Below are 16,899 nucleotides of genomic sequence, written 5' to 3' on the forward strand. Positions count from 1 at the left end.
CCCATGTCACCTCTTCCACTGATAGGTTTTTTTATTTTATGTGGTACTCCACATCTGTTGGATTACTCGGTTGCTTAGTACTTGTTTCAAGGATTGTTTCTGCGTCTAGTATGATTTTCCCTTCTTCATTTATCTCTAGTACACTTCCACGCTGCAAATATCATAGTCATGATCTCAAGCAGGTGGAAGATCATTTGAATATTATTTTAATGCCTTGATAAACCATAGTGTTCATACAAAATGACCACAAGTGCTAGGGCACTAATGTAAGAGCAACCATCTAGCAATATCATGTATAATCAATTGTTAAAATCACCTCAATCATTAACATGTGTGCATGGATAAATCACCCTCTAAATAACTATAGTAAACACGATAATTAAATGAACAATGTAAATATGTATGTCATATCCACTGCAATATTACCATCCAATTCAACAATGACACATTATAAGGGTGGCACAATATAAAAGTGATGTTGATAATCAAATAATAGAAGGGGGCTTGTAGTATATACCCTTCTAACCAATAATTTATAAACCGCCATATCATCACTGCAATGCTAAGTACACTGGAATTTGCCGTCGACACACTCATAGGGACACAAACTGATCACTTGGTACACACCTTTCTCTTAGCATCACAACACCCACCATCAACCAGTGGTCAGTTCTTGGCGAACCATAATGGTAATGCCAGGAAAACAGTGTGCTTCCATGATATGCCCTTGGATAACACCAATACATCATCTAGACAACTGAGAATATCTGTCACTGATAGAAAAATGCTCAAAAAGATGCTCATGCATCATATTGGGTAACGAGAAGAATAATTGTCAAGTATGGTACAAACTACATTCTTTGAAGATTCTACAAATTCTTCTATTTTGTTGGCATTTTAAGATATGACTTCTTTCTCACAAGAAACGAAGACTCCCACCTATGTGCAGTGGGTGTAGGAGTTTTCTTTGCCATGGAGGCCCACCTATTTGCAGTGGGCGTAGGAACTTTCTTTGCCTGGGGGCAATACAAGTTATTGTGGCAAAGTGCGTAAAGGACTGCATATTGTTAGTGCTTTGCTGAAAATTTTACCATGTGTTGTTGCTTCAAGACAGGTTGCATAAATTATAATGTGGATACTGATGGTGTCTAGACTCTAGAAATTGGGTATTTTAACCTTATATGATTGGTCTGTTCACTTGCATTTCCAGAGAAGATGTTCTATTTGTTTCCTTTGAATTGTTTTTAATTTCTAATTGTTTCAAGCAATGGTAAATGTGATATCCATGTATTTCCTAATTAATATGTCGTTCTTTTATGAATTTCAAAACAATTTTGTAAGAATTGTTGACAGTGAAGAAGTTGTTGAAATTAATGGCGAAATCTAGTCCTTTCTATATTAATGTATTTGGTTGTTTGTTGTTAGGATTGAGATCCTCTATTTAGGTCCAAAATCCTACTATTTAGGGAGTGGTTCAAACCACCCAGCTAGTGTATGATTTTATATGTACGAGACTTTCATTGAATGAATTGTGTGGAGTGCTTAGGCATTCTCCAAGTGAAGGTTGACTCACCTGGAGAGCCTCTTGATTCTATCTCATATTCTATCTCTCCTTAGTTTTAACATGGTATCGGAGCTCAGGTTGGAACTCAAGGTCAGGGTTGAATTTGTGGTTGAGTCTCTTGTGTGTTTGATCACTGTTGAGAGGAGCACTTGCAAAAAAAGAAAGAGAATTTAGAATCAAGCGAGGATCCACTGCTGTGTGTAGCTTGTCAAGCAGGTTCTGGTTGCGAACTGGTGTTGCCTGTTGAATTGTTGATTGTCTCTATCGCATGTACAAAATTCGATTGGATACAACTATAATTGAAGCTCTTAAAGGCTGTTGTATGAGATCCAGAGATGCATTGAAAATATGCCAGGTACATTATAAGGAGTAGCCAGAGTGTGTGAGGCGGTGAGCGTGGAGCTCCGTAGCTGGTGCTGGATTGCAGGAGGAGATAGCTGCAAGTCGACCTCTTTGGTCTCATTGACTGTTTTCGTGGGCCGAAAGTGGAGTAGGGAAGGTCGAGACCGGTGCTTCCAGATCGAGATCAGTCAGTTTTGTGCATTCTATGCCGCGTTGTGCATGTTATGCTCCTCTTCTCATGGCTGGGCACTTGTATGTGCACGGTTGTGTATTGAATTGATAATCGTTGCTTGGTGGCCGATATCCACAGATTTATCGCAGGACTGGTGCCCTCCTGCGAGTTTTTTTTCTTTTAGTTATCAGATCTTACCTTGATTCGATGTGCAGGTGATTGTTTTGCTCATCCTCCCTCCTACAGCACGGCAAAACAGATCTTGGTAGATCACCTATGTTTTTTTTTGGTAGACGTTGATTGCCCGAGGAGAGTGGCAGATCGGGGATCAGTGATGACGTAGATTGCGCCTGTCCTAATTGCATGAAAGCCAAAACAGTGTGATGTTTATTACTATTTGCTGGTGGAGATCTACGTGTGGTTGTTGAAGGAGCTCCTCCATCAGGGTTTGCAGAGATCTATGAGTAGATATAGCGTGGAGCCAGCCAAGGAGTATAAAAAAATTGCCTTGCAAAACTTGTGGTGTCAGCGGCCGCGTTGGAATACAACGTCTACATTGCTCTTGGAAAAGCACAAGGAGCATGAGAAGAACAGACCCATTACCAACCAAAATTCAGGCGGAGAGCCGCAAATCACTGTGGTTGGAGAGAAAAATATCAATAGTAGAGACACGAGTTAGAGTTCGCGTGCTTCCAGTAAGTGGTATCTGCAATAGCGTGGAGTCTAGTAGAACAAAGAAGCCTCATCGTGGGAGGTGGAAGCATTATTTTGTTATTGCCCGAAGGCATATATAACCTCCGTGGAGCAAAGAGCGAGACCCGAGTGCTGGTGTACAGGTGAGTGTGAATCAAATTATAACCTCTGTGGAGTTGTAGAGATGCTGGTGAATCTGACATGTGTGGTATGAAGCCGGCTTGTAAAATGACGCCAGTGTGTTGATTGATTTTTTTAGTGGCCTAGTGCACATAGGCCTTGTAGAATCTGTGGTAGATTAGTATTGCCCAGCTAATACGTGATTGAGCTCATGAGGCTCCAATTTTCGGTGTTGATTGGGACTGTTGCAGCTGAAATCTGTGTAGAGCCAACGGGTAACGCAGTGACTGGCCACATTGGATCTGTTTTCTTTTGTGCTACTGCCGGCTTGGAGTATCAGAAAGGAATTTGGAGTGAAATAAGTGGTGTTATCAATGTCTTTTTAGATGTCTTTGACATGGATCTTTTTGATGATGTCTTTTTCATGTGGCCATTTGGAGGCATTTTTGGCTTGGGTAGTATTTTTGAGTTAGAAGAATTCTCTGACAAACAATATGGTTTTATTAATGACTAGAAGTATCATGAGCCACAATCTTCTCAACAGGTTTTTGCAATTGAAGAGGTTTATGCAATTGAAGAGCTACCAGTGGTTCATGAAGAAGGGCGTAAACACTTGAATCATGAACCTATTGTTCAAAATCTAGATGATGACAAGGGGAACACAGAACTAAGAACACAACAAAGACAAAAAGGAAACAAAGGTGCCTTCAATGTAACTAACAATTCTTATCAAAGCCAATCATCATCTCAAGCTTTTCCATCTCAAAGCTCCAAAGTAATCTACAGGGGACAAAATAAATTATATTATACATCCTTAATAATAAGGAGAATGGAGCACATGGAATCAGATAAAACCGTGTGTGGGTGGAAAGATTCTCATGCTCAGAGGATTGATACTAGAAGTAGTGCTTCAAGTAAGCTTGCACTTTGTGAAGTGTTATCTATCACCAATGATCAAGACAAACCACATCAAGTGGCCTATGTTAAGCCAAGGAAGGAAAAATATGACTTTGGGTGAATTTCTCCATTAAGGGGAGTGTTGAAATTAATGGAGAAATCTAGTCTTTTCTATATTAATGTATTTGGTTGTTTGTTGTTAGGATTGAGATCCTCTATTTAGGTCCAAGATCCTACTATTTAGGGAGTGGTTCAAACCACCCAACTAGTGTATGATTTTATATGTACGAGACTTTGATTGAAGGAATTGTGTGGAGTGCTTAGGCATTCTCCGAGTGAAGGTTGACTCACCTAGAGAGCCTCTTGATTTTATCTCATATTCTGTCTCTTCTTTATTTTATCAGAAGTTGCCCTAAAGATAAAGCGCGTTTAAATCACAAGGTATTGACTTTGTATGTTTTATAGGATGTATTTTTTCTGATCAAGTCATGTAGTTATGTATCAGGCATTCATTTTCCACGTTACTTCTGTTCATTTCTTTGCTAGTGATAAATATGTTCATAGGCTTGGACAACTTATACACGATTGTGTATTTGACATAAACTTTGTTCATTTGCACGTGTAGGAAGATCTTTACTATCCACATCCTTTATTGCAAGATATCCTATGGACAACTCTTCATAAAGGAGTAGAGCCTGTACTTATGCATTGGCCGGGCTCAATGCTGCGAGCGAGGGCACTTCAGACAGTGATGAAGCGTATACACTATGAGGATGAAAGCACTCGCTATATCTGCCTTGGTCCTGTTAACAAGGTAAGTAAAACACAAATTACTTTCCCATTTTCATTCTGTAGAAATTATGCATACAAAAGAATAGTTTTCCTTGAATTTACTACTACTCTTTTGCATGGTAATAAACTTCTTTTTCAAACAGTTCGTTATTATGCATAAATAGAATATTACTGTATATAACTTGTTCCTGCAAAATTCTTTCAGTATTTTGTGCTATGGAACTTCGTCACGAAGATAACTATATTAAAATCTAAATTACTGAGAAGAATCAGTTAATGATAGGTCAAGCTTGATAAGTTAGTGTGGGACAATAAAGCGAAGTAAAATTCTTAAGGTAACAAAGAGTTCTATTCTAGCTTTCATGTGCACGCTAATTTTATGTAGCTGTGGCCGTACTTCTTGTAACAACATATCCATCTTGGTGGGAAACTATGTTCCGCTAACGGTATTTTAGGCACACTTAATACTTGGCTTTCCCCGTTATTAATATTGTGAACATGCTGTTCATGTTTGACTGGAGGGGACTTAAGTGCTGTTATTATTAGTTATTTTCTAATTCTATGTTTTCGCTAGAATTTTTGCCATACTAATGTGGTTGAGATTGTGATGTTTGGTTTTTTTTTTTTTTTAATTGCATAAATAAATTTCGCATTCTGAAAACTTACAGTTATCAGAGGCTGATACACAACTCAATCTTGTAATTCTAATGAAACTCTACTGAATCCTGTAATTCTAAGGAAACTCTACTGAATTTCAGACAAAATTAACTGGAAAATATTGCAAATAAAGCTTCAAACTGTTGAAGAGGTAAACTGCAATTTATTAGTATTTATTACGGTTCGAACGAGACGACATTCCAGCAGTGAGTTGGAAAAATCACCAAGCCAGACTTTGCGCACGGACCGCACTTGCGGAGCTTGTTTGGCGCATAATTTGGCGTTTGACTAAAGTCTTAGGATTCTGGAAGAAGCTAAAGTAAGGTTTTGGGGTCACTGATATCATGGAACAGATGGAAATCAATTCCAAATTCAAAGGGATGAAAATGTTGTTTAAAAATTCCTCGTCAATAGGCTTCTCATTTAGTGTTTAAAAAAAGTACCAAGGGATTGATGAAATATGGCGTCTAACGATGCCTTGGGAAGCTCTCGGTGCCCTCCTGCCCCGCAATGGACGGGATACAGTTCGGAGATCCCGAGCTTGAGTTACACGTTTATGAAGCTAAAGCCATGGAACAGTATTTAGTGGCAGGGATGTTTTTGTTAATGAGTGTCTATCAGATTTGTTTGGATTTTATTGATAATAATCCTCATTTCTTCTTCAACGATCTCGCTCACCTGGGATTGCAAAGGTTCTCATTAGTTCAACAATTTCTCACTCAGATTCCTCAACACGACGATTGACATAATAGATACTTGGGCATTCCTTTGATGCCAGATGTATGACCAAAGATAATTTTTTCCTCGTGCCTGGTAAGGAAAATTGCTCAGGAAATTGGTCGGGTGGGTACATCGTTATGGTCATTTGCTTATGATTTTGTTTGCACAATGATATGATAACAGAAGAAAGAAGAAAGAAAGAAATTATTTTAACATCCACAAGGCTAAAGATAACTTATGGGACAAATTGCTTCTTCATCTACTTGATGTATTCGGCCCTTTTTCTGTGAAGCTTCAAAATAAATGCTCCCAGCGTCTCAACAAACCCCTCGCTAAATAGGTTATCCCAAGAGCTAGCCGCCAGCATATCTGCATAAATTTCCCTGTTGTTTTTGATGGCCTCACATTCTAAAATGAAATGTTTTTCTGTTTCCACTTTCCTGGAAGAAAAAAAATGCATACTCCTCTCACACTTCCTTTGGCCTTTTCCAGCGCCCTGTTTCACAACGAGTTGATGAGGATTAGTCCTTAACTGAGCAATAAGAATTTTGGCTCTCCAGGAGATATTGGTCTCTATGTATGCTTTTGGTTGATGACTATGAGTGGGATTAAACACTTCAATATAGTATTTTTTTCTTTCTTCCTAGCTCCTTATCCCAAGTACGCTTGTGGAACTTTTCCATAACAAAAGCTTTTATCTCTTTGCTGTTTATGGGACACGCATTCAAGCAAATACCCCATTTAGTAAACCATTTGTTATTTTGTTGCATCCAAGTTTTTTGGCTCTTGCACAATCTATCATTAAAGACAACCTTAGACCATCTACCCTCTTCCATTTGCTCATTGTTTTTTAAATACCTTATGAGTCACACCATAGCAATTGCTTCAATAGGAGCAGTCCCTGTTTCACTTAACAAGATAGCATAAGGAACTGCACTTTTAATCTTAAATTTGTTTGTAATCAAACGCTTCTGAATTTTCTCAATTTGTCTCCATTGTATGTCGGATGTACTGTTGGCCCATAGTTCACAACCATAGGGAATCACCGGAATCACTAGAAGCCCAAAAAGTGTTTGAGTGCTTTTCCAGTCCCATAACTTTGCCTCTCTACACCTATTTTGAAAAGCATAAAATTCTTTTCAAACCCCCAAAGTTCTTTTCTTTCTGCAACCATTCCAGCTTAGATTTTTGTTGAAGTCAATTCTGAGATATTTGTAATCCGCAACTTCTTCTAGAATGTTGCCTTCAAAGTAGAACTTATGCTGGTTATGTTTTCTTTTCTTAGAGAAAACCACTACTTTCTTTTTGTTGATATTGGCTTACATCCCCACACTTCTACGAAAAAAATGCTCAAGGGATAGTAAGTGCCCTTGCAAACCAAGAGCTGATTTAGCAATTAGAATAAGGTCATTTGCATACAAAAGAAGCCTTATAACAAACTTGTCCAAATAGATACCATCACCCCCTTGCGAATTTAACCACCCCTCAAGCTTGTCGATAAATAAACCAAAAAGGGTAGGAGACAGTGGGTAACCTTGCTTGACCCCGATATCGCTTCTAAAACTTTCAGAAATGCCTGCTGAAGTTCTAATTTTGACTTTCACCTCTTCATACAGCATATGCACAGCTGCTCTCAAATGTTTAGGAACCCCAACTTTCTCCATTTTGTGCCAAAGCTTATCCCTGAGAACCGAGTCAAATGCTTTTCTGAAATCAACAAAGCAACAAAAGATAATAATTACTTCCAATACTAGCAAAACATACAACATTACTCAGGAGTCGGAATAATTATGTATTCCCGCGCAGACTCCTCTTCAAACACAATAATTTTGCAATTTTCCCCTTGAGCAATGATTTGTAATTCAAGTGGATTCACAACGTGATGATTTGAGCAATAATTGCCATTCCCGGTTCAGAGGTGTGTATTGTTCCTTAAAGCCAAATCATTGAGTTTTCAATGTACACGTCTTCATGATGATCATCTTTAGAGTTATTTTGGGCTTAAAATGAATGTTTCCAGTAACATATTAAAAATATATGGATGTTTTTGGATAAAAATTAATCTATATTTTTATTAATAATTATTTCATTTAATTAAAATAAATGGAAAGTTAAGAAATGTGCTGGATTGTGCAAGTCAAGATGAAAGTTAAGTTTGAATGCTATTTCAATAAAGATGATACAAATAAAAATACAATATTCTGACATTTGGATTGATCTTTTAAGGTCTCTTGGACTCCCTGTGACGGTTCACATTTTACACCATAACTTTAATGGATTATATGTCTAACATTCCCCCTTAATCTGAAGGGTGTATATGAGTCCAAGAAGACTGCTGAAATATAAGAGCATATGGCAGTCAATGGCTGGATGTGCTCTAAAAAATGGTGGTTTAAGGAAGACCACAAACTAAATGAAGTAGCAGGAGTTGATTTCTTCTACCGACAGTGATTTAAAGCCAATCACCGACTCGAAAAGTGTAGCGAAGGCTGAAGTCTTCTACCAGTGGTGGTTTAAGGTTGACCACCAACTTTAAAACTTGGCTTGAACCAGTTCCTGGACAATTCTGAGTCTGGCTAGAAGCTAAAGTCTTTTGCGAAATAAAAGTACTCCCTATGATGATTTAAAGATAACTATAAACCGATAAGATGGTGGTTTGATGTTGACCACAAACTGTTGGAACTTGGCTTTAAGGTTCAATAGTTCCTGGAATATTTCCAAATTTGGCTAGAAGCTGCTATCTTCTACTAATTGAAGTACAAACGATGATCTAACATGACTACAAACTCATGTAATTTGAAGATGACCACAAATTGAATCATGCTCATGGCATTGATTCTAGCTGCAACTTTGATTTTGGTTCAAGATTGAAGCTTTGGTTTTAGCTGTTACTTGGGCTTACTATACTTTAGAACTTCAAAACTAAAAATCTCATTGTGAAAGGACAAAAATATTTCTACAATGCTCACAAAGATAATGAACAACTATGATCCTCCATGTGGCCAACTATATGAAATATGGGCTTCTATTGAAAATATACCTTTTTACAATGCAATTTAATTAAAAAATAAATCCATTATTTGCAAGTTACCATTATTCTGTTCTTTCTTCCAAAGCCAGCTGTCACCTTATGGCTCTGTAAGCCCACATACCCTTTTAGCTTCAAGTTGTCTGATGTGTGCTTCTCATGAATAACTTGATATGCAATAGAAGGTTCTCCGAAGACCACGAATACAAAGCCTCTTGCTCAATCGACAGTCTTGTCTTTCTTAATGACAACATCCACCACCTAGCCATAGTTACCGAAATAGTCATGATATTCCTCCAATAAAAATTGTGTTGCTGATTAAGAACTCTTACCCGTAGATGTGGTTTCTATGTTGCGGAAGGATTGCGATGTGAGGCCCCTGATATTCTTGTCCATCCACTGGAAACAATTTCAGAAGTACGATATCTGTCGATCAATAAAAGAAATTGTCGACATTAAACAGTTGCATCTCTCCAATAGATTGTCAAGAATTACTCTGGTAGACAAACGAATAGTCAATTGTCTCTTCCAACTGACACATATATAGGGATCTGGGAAATAAATTTGTATGAATTTGGCCATCTAGCTCGAAAAATATTTCTAGTGTTTGTTGCAGTAGACGGTGGCAGATCATGCAATGTCATATGCTTTCCGAGGCAAGGGAGAAAATAAATAAGGAGCTCGAGGTCTCCAGATTGAGTCACCGGGGCCACAAAGGGCTAAGGCTCTAACATGTTGATTTTTTGGCTACCACTCTAATTACGACAAAAGGATTCGAGGACTCACAAGGCTACTCAAACCCAGAAGATTGCTCATATTATTATTTTCATTGTTGGTGTTGTGATTATTGAATCCCGTGTCTGAGAGATTCAGATTGCTTATGGGCATCATTTTGGGGGGTCAGATTGGAGGTACTACTACCACAATCTGGCTATGTGGGCTGCTGAGATTAGTCGTGGGGTAGCAGTGTTCGTTCCTAACAACTCCCCATATAAGTAGCTTTTGCTTCTACTATTGTTGTGGCTAATCAACCTCTCATTGGCTAATCAACTTTTATTTTGCTAGTTGCATCTTGTACGTGAGACTTTCGCTGAAGATTAATAAAGAAACCCTCATCTACTGCACCAATCTTCCCATACTAGGTTTTTCCAGAGACGATTGTCCAAAAATAAATGTGTCATTGTGATTATCCTTGTGCTAGTACTTTCGCATTTATTTTTCACAGTATTTTAATTGTGAAGGCTGCAGTAGAATTTATTTCCATATTTGCCGTCGAAACACCGTGAATAACTTATTTCTGAATTAATAAGTAGAAGAAATAATATCAATCACTGTAGTTGGATTTCTATTTTGAAATTTTCACAAACCGTGCATAGGTTGTATGAAGAGGTGAAAGTCAAAATTAGAACTTTAGCATTTATGAAAGTTTTAGAAGTGATATTGGGGTCAAGCAAGGTTGCCCATTATCTCCTACCCTTTTTGGTTTATATATCGACAAGTTTAAAGAGTGGCTAAATTCACGAGGGGGCGACGATATCCATTTGGGCGAGTTTGTTATAAGGTTTCTTTTGTATGCAAATGACCTCATTCTGATTGCTAAATCTATTCTTGGTTTGCAAGAGCACTTACTTTCTCTTGAGCAAGTCAATATTAGAAAAAAAAAAAAGTAGTGGTTTTCTCTAGCAAAAGAAAATATAACTAGTGTAAGTTTTACTTTGAAGGCAACACTCTGGAAAAAGTTGTGGATTGCAAATACCTCAGAATTGATTTCAACAAAAATCTACGCTGGGACGATTGTAGAAAGAAAAGAACTTTGGGAGGTTGGAACACATTTTATGCTTTTCAAAATAGGTGTAGAGAGGCAGAGTTATGGGACTAGAAAACCACCAAAACTCTAGGCTTTTAGTGATTTCGGTGATTCTCTATGGTTGTGAACTATGGGCCAGTAGTACAATCAACATGCGGTGGAAACACGTTGAGAAAATTCAGAAGCACTTGATTACAAACAAATTCAAAATTAAAAGTGCAATTCATTATGCTATCTTGTCAAGTGAAACAGGGGATGCTCCTATTGAAGCAATTGCTATGGTGTGAGTGATAAGGTAATTAAAAAAAAGAGCAAATGGAAGAGGGCAAATGGCCCAAGGTTGTCTTTAATGGCATATTGCGCAAAAGAAAGAAGATCTGGATGCGAAAAAATAACAAATGATTTAGTAATTGGGGTATTTTCTTAAACTTGTGTCCCACAAAGTTCAAACAATAAAGAGATAAAACCTTTTGTTATGGATAAGTTCCACAAGCGTACTTGGGATAAGGAGCTAGGGAGAAAGAAAAAGTACTATATTGAAGAGTCTAATCCAACTCATAATCAGCAACAAAAAGCGTACATAGGGGCCAATATTTCTTTGAGAGCCAAAATTCATATTGCTCAGTTAAGGACTAACTCTCATAAACTCCATTGTGAAACAGGGCGCTGGAAAACGCCAAAAGAAGTGTGTGAAAAAAGAGTATGTATTTTTTGCTCTTCCAGAAAAGTGGAAATAGAAAAACATTTCATTTTAGAATGCAAGGCATTCAAAGACAACAAATAAAGTTATGCAGATATTCTAGCAGCTAGCTCTTGGGATAATTTATTCAACGAGGGGTTTGGCAAGAAGCTAGGAGCATTTATTGTGAGACTTCACTCGAAACGAGCTGAATACAGGAATCAAATGGCGAAACAATCTGTCCCAAGGGCTATCTTTAGCCTCATGGATGTTAAAACAATTTCTTTCTTTCTTTCTTTCTTTATGACATCTCATGATTGACATATTGTATGGAGCCGCTTTCCAATTTTGAATCATGGTGCATCATTGAATGAAGATATATGCATGTGTATTGTGGGATGGAGCCACCATTTGTATGAGATTGTTCGACTGACCACATCTCAGGTGGATGTGACACTAGTATTTCTACCATGCGGATCGACTTTGTTCACTTTGAGCTGCCATATCTTTTCATCAGGCTAAAAACCACGATTTTGAGCTGCTATTCATACATTGGATGAGACCGTAAGAGTTCGATGCTATTCATACCTTGGACGGAATGGAGCCACCGCTTGCATGAGACCGTATGAGAGCATTTGTATGAGAAAATACTTCCTAAAAACGTTTCATCCAACGAATTCAACATCTCATCATGAGGGTGGACGAAGTAATCATAGGGGTGCCACATCATCTTCAATGGATTCTAGGACATCTTATCATGGGTGCCAAATCATCACAAGGCTCATAAGGCTCAACATAATCTGAAAAATATGGAATGACCCCAATCAACTCTGGAAGAAGACTCATCAACATCTTCCAAAGGACCCAAGGCTCACATCGTAGTCACGTCCATGCAAGATATATCATTCAAGAAGGGGCTCCAAGTGTCCAAGTGTGACCATCCATAGCATATACATAATTCAATGCATCATTGAAAGTGAATTATGTCCAATATAAACACGACGACGTATGATCTTTAAACTTTACACGAGCGCATGAATTTATGCAATTGGCCAAGATTAGATATGAGAGGATCATCATTAACTCCTATTAAGTGTGCCAATACCTAGAAAGAGGACTATTCCCCCGAGAGACCCATCCAAGAAAACATTACATGGTGTCTTTCAATGCACTGTATTTTTTTGCACCTGAAAACTTTTCTGTCAAAGCATTTAACACATCACCTACAGAGGATGATCCCATTTGTCCACACAGAAATTTCAGAAGTGCAGCCAATTGGCAGTTAACCACCATTCTGGAAAATTCCTGTCAGTTGTCAAAGAAAATAACGGCATTACTTAATGCCATTTTTAGTTTGTTCTGAATCCTTATACCTATAGCTAGTGTGTATGCGGATATAACTGAGAAACAGAGCAAACTATAATAGAAATCAAGCAACCAGAGAGAATATGTAACATACTTATGTTGGGTTTCATATACCCTAAAGGAATTTCACTTGTATTCGAAAGAATACCTTGCTCATCGACCACGAAGGTTCAATGCGCATACATATTTATTATTAGAGGAGATTGATGAAAGATGAGTATGTCAAAGATCATTTTTTACCATGTCTCCTAAAGAAATATCTGTTACTAATTAAGGTGGACTTGATCACTAGTCAAAGTAGACCAAGTCATTCTAACCAAGTGGAAGACAGAATTAATGTACATTAAAAAGAATATTATGAGTGGCGAATCATTACTTTCCAACATTTAGCGGATACGATAAATGAGGATAGATGAACGATCATTAGTATAGTTACTAGTTGCCTGTGATATGAAGCATTGTTATTGTAAATTATTTTGAGGAAGTAATCCAGTGTAAAAGTTTAGAATTCAAGTTGGAAACCATTCCGGGTTTGTTACAGTGTTACTGCATAATAGAAGAAGATGAACATAAGGCAACATGAACATAAGGCAACGACCTATTTTATAATCCTTTGTTTATTATTTGCAAGTTTCCTTTTTAAGAAAAAGAGACAAAAACTGCTATTTCAAAAAAAAAAAATCCCTGGCATTGTTAGTATGGAAAGGATCAAGGGATAATATATATGGTTTTATATATATATGTGTGTTTTTTTTTATGGTACATGGTAAATATATTTTAGGAACTTCATTTTATTCGACATTTTTGCATGGTGTTTATCTTCAAAGGTGGTAGTTCTTTGAGCTGTTATACTGACAAGAGCTAATGGTTTTTGACAACTTTTTGGGATTTAAATATGCTTTGTTGCTGGGTAAAGGTTTATAATTCAAATAAGATGGAAACCAGTGTAAAAGTTTAGAATTCAAATAAGATGGAAACCATTGTGGGTCTGTTACAGTGTTACTGCATGATAGCAAAAGACGAACATAAAGCAGTGACTTATTTTATAATCCTCTATTTCTCATTTACAAGTTTTTTTGGAAGAATAAGAGACAAAAACGTGCTATTTCAAAGGAAATAGTTCCTGAGCATTGTATGGAAAAGACTTGGGTGATAATGTAGGGATGGTTAAAGGAACTCTGAAAATTTCATATTGATATGACATGGTAATATTCTGGGAGCCTCATTTTATTCGACATTCTTGCAGAGTGTTAATCTCAAAAGTGGTTAGTAATTGGACCTGTTATACGTACAAGATCTAATGATTTTTGTCAATATTGTAGGTATTGAATATGCTTTGTTGCTGGGTAGAAGATTCAAATTCAGAGGCATTTAAAAGGCATCTTCCACGAGTTCTAGACTATCTATGGGTGGCAGAAGATGGCATGAAGATGCAGGTCAGGATATAAATTATTTCCGTTGGTCAGCATTTTTCGTGAATTTGATTTTTTTGCTTAAATCCTTTCTTTCAAGCCCGCGATATAGAAATTAATACTTTTGATTTTTACAGAAAAGAATCAGGTCAGTTTTATCTCGAAAGATTTCATTGTTGTTCTTGTATTTTATTGCATTTAATATTGTGTTGTCCTCATGCCAGCTATTTGGTATTTCATCCTTAGGGTTATAATGGCAGTCAGTTATGGGATGCAGCGTTTGCTACCTTTGCTCTTATATCGACTGATTTCCTTGATGATTGTGGTCCGTTGCTTAAGAAGGCACATATGTTTATAGAAAAGCAACAGGTGTGTATAATTTATGTGTACTTATGTTAGAATTGAAAAACTCTTCTTTTGTCGTGTTGCATCTACCTGGAGTAGAACTGAATACAAGAATAGTAATTTTAGATTGATACATTGCTGTTTGTTGGGAAGATTCAAGACGACTGTCCAGGTGACTTGAATTTCTGGCATCGCCATCCTTCTTGTGGTTCCTGGCCTTTCTCGACCCGAGATCATGGTTGGCCCATCTCAGACTGCTCCTCTCTAGGCTTAAAGGTGTATGACGATGTCCATATAGAAGTTCAAGTTTTGTTTCATTCAATTTTTTTTATTATTTGCTAAATCAAAAAATGCCTTTTCTTACATAGGCTGCATTAGCGTTGGCACAATTGCCTCAAGACATTGTGGGGAAACCAATTTCATCACAACGGATTTTTGATTGTGTTGATTATTTGCTTTCCATGCAAGTAAGTGGGCATTCTATCCTTTAAGCCAGACTTACTGGTTGTCATGCAGTACATTTCATGTAGAAGTTCTTATTTTGCTTACATTTTGGTTTGAGGGAAAATTTATAGTGAGAGCATATAGTGATGCATTGAAGGAGTTTCGTGTCATCATTTTAAAATTTTGTATGCGATACTGAACCTTTCTTAGAGAAATAAAGGGTGTGCATACTTGTGTCATCTGTCAAACAGGAAAATAATGAGACAATCATCAATATCTAGGGAGAACAACTTAAACACCAGATCTGATCGACCCCCTTTCCAGCATTCTTGAAGGCTGATGCCTTATGGGGCTGCTTGGAGAATTTAACATCATATACACATATTTCTCAATCTAACATATTTCAAATCTGCTTGATATCTGTAGTTGTATGCTTAATCATTATTCAGAAAGGCAGGATCAATAAGCAAGGGGGCCTTTGGAATCGAATGCTCCTTGAAAAGCCTGTAAATCAGCCTCTTTCCAAAGCGGGATTAATATTGGGTTGCAGCGCTTTGCTTCAAAGGAGGGACGTCCAAGGAGGTACAGCCTGTAGCACAGGGATTTCATGGCACATTTTATGGCTTGTTTAGTGTGAGATAGCCACTGTTCCAGAACAGAAAATGAAGGGCCTTTTCTCTAGGAAGTATATCCCATTGCTCTCGCATAACAATCTGCAAATTAAGATCCAGGTGTGAAAAGATATAAGCAGTAGGAAGAATGTTTATCCTTGAATTTATCAACAGCTCAGAGAAGCATTTTAATATTTTATAGCCTAAAGGATGGCTGTAGCTACTTGACATGTCGAAATAATATTCAGCCTTGAAAAGCGCTCCCACTAGTTTGGCATTCATTATCTTTAGGCGGGGGTTATCTAGGAGAACATTCCAAGCATGCAATTAATGGTGTGAAAAACTATCAAGGTTGGGTGTGTTGTTGCCACCTAGCACATACTCCTAAGTTAGTGAGAATTAGTGAGAAAAAGCTCTTAACCCCACAAGGTGTGGTTTGGTGGCAAAACTAAAGAGATGGGGCTGTCACCTATTCCCAACTTTCTCCGTTAAAGCTCTCTCCTAGGTAAGTTAAGGGGGGTGGTTCCTAATGAAAAGTTAGATGAAAAAGTGAGATTCTAGGAGATTAAGTTAAGGTTGATTTGGATGACTTGATATTATGAGCAGTTTTCAACAAATATGATGAACAATATGAAAAGAAATATACTTCAATAACCATCAACACATAAATCAAAGATAAGCATATAAGACCAGTGCTTTCAATATTGCTTCAAAATAAATAATACTTGCTCTAAAAATGAAATGTTTCAAACTGAAACACATGTAATTCTGTCAATCAAGTAGATGTTAGAATAAAAGATATCACTTGCAAGATTTAAAATTTCTCTCAAAGAAATGCTTTCAAAGTATAACCATTCACGATTCTAATGCATGTAAAGAAGCAATATAAAATAACTTGCAAGATGACATAAGCTAAAATTTCACTTACAAAATAAAAGATATGGTACTTGCCCAATGAAACATTACAAAATAATCAATTCAAGACATTTTCATCATGACAAGGATCTCAACAAATTGCAACATAGCTTGAAAAATAAGGTGAATTAAGATGAAATGCACTTAACTAAGGTTAGATGCAATTATCTTGGTTATTTTTAAGTTAAATGCCTACTCTGTTAGTTTTTGTATAATCGGGTGTGTTCTAGCCATGAAATTTGGTGGAGAGGCTAGAATACATGAGATCTCCAAAACCCAGAAATCGTTTTTGGAAATTCCGCCTAAAAGTGTCTCAATTAGATTATTAACCGATTT

General features: G+C 37.2%; 1 protein-coding gene across 4 annotated transcripts in view; it reads left to right on the forward strand.

Moving 5' to 3' along the window:
* The window catches only part of LOC149225573 (cycloartenol synthase-like), a 529,143-nt gene that overhangs the window by 196,574 nt on the left and 315,670 nt on the right, over window positions 1-16,899 (forward strand). For all 4 annotated transcript variants that reach the window (XM_089377155.1, XM_089377157.1, XM_089377154.1 and 1 more), the window contains exons 9-13: window positions 4,414-4,602; window positions 14,159-14,272; window positions 14,495-14,617; window positions 14,747-14,869; window positions 14,962-15,060. In XM_089377155.1, coding sequence (XP_089233281.1) covers window positions 4,414-4,602; window positions 14,159-14,272; window positions 14,495-14,617; window positions 14,747-14,869; window positions 14,962-15,060 — 648 coding nt within the window. The remainder of the gene's footprint in view (window positions 1-4,413; window positions 4,603-14,158; window positions 14,273-14,494; window positions 14,618-14,746; window positions 14,870-14,961; window positions 15,061-16,899) is intronic.

Source organism: Pinus tabuliformis, chromosome J (assembly GCF_031772625.1).
Source record: "Pinus tabuliformis cultivar Carrire ecotype Pingquan chromosome J, CPIR1, whole genome shotgun sequence".
In the NCBI taxonomy this organism is placed as follows: domain Eukaryota; kingdom Viridiplantae; phylum Streptophyta; class Pinopsida; order Pinales; family Pinaceae; genus Pinus; species Pinus tabuliformis.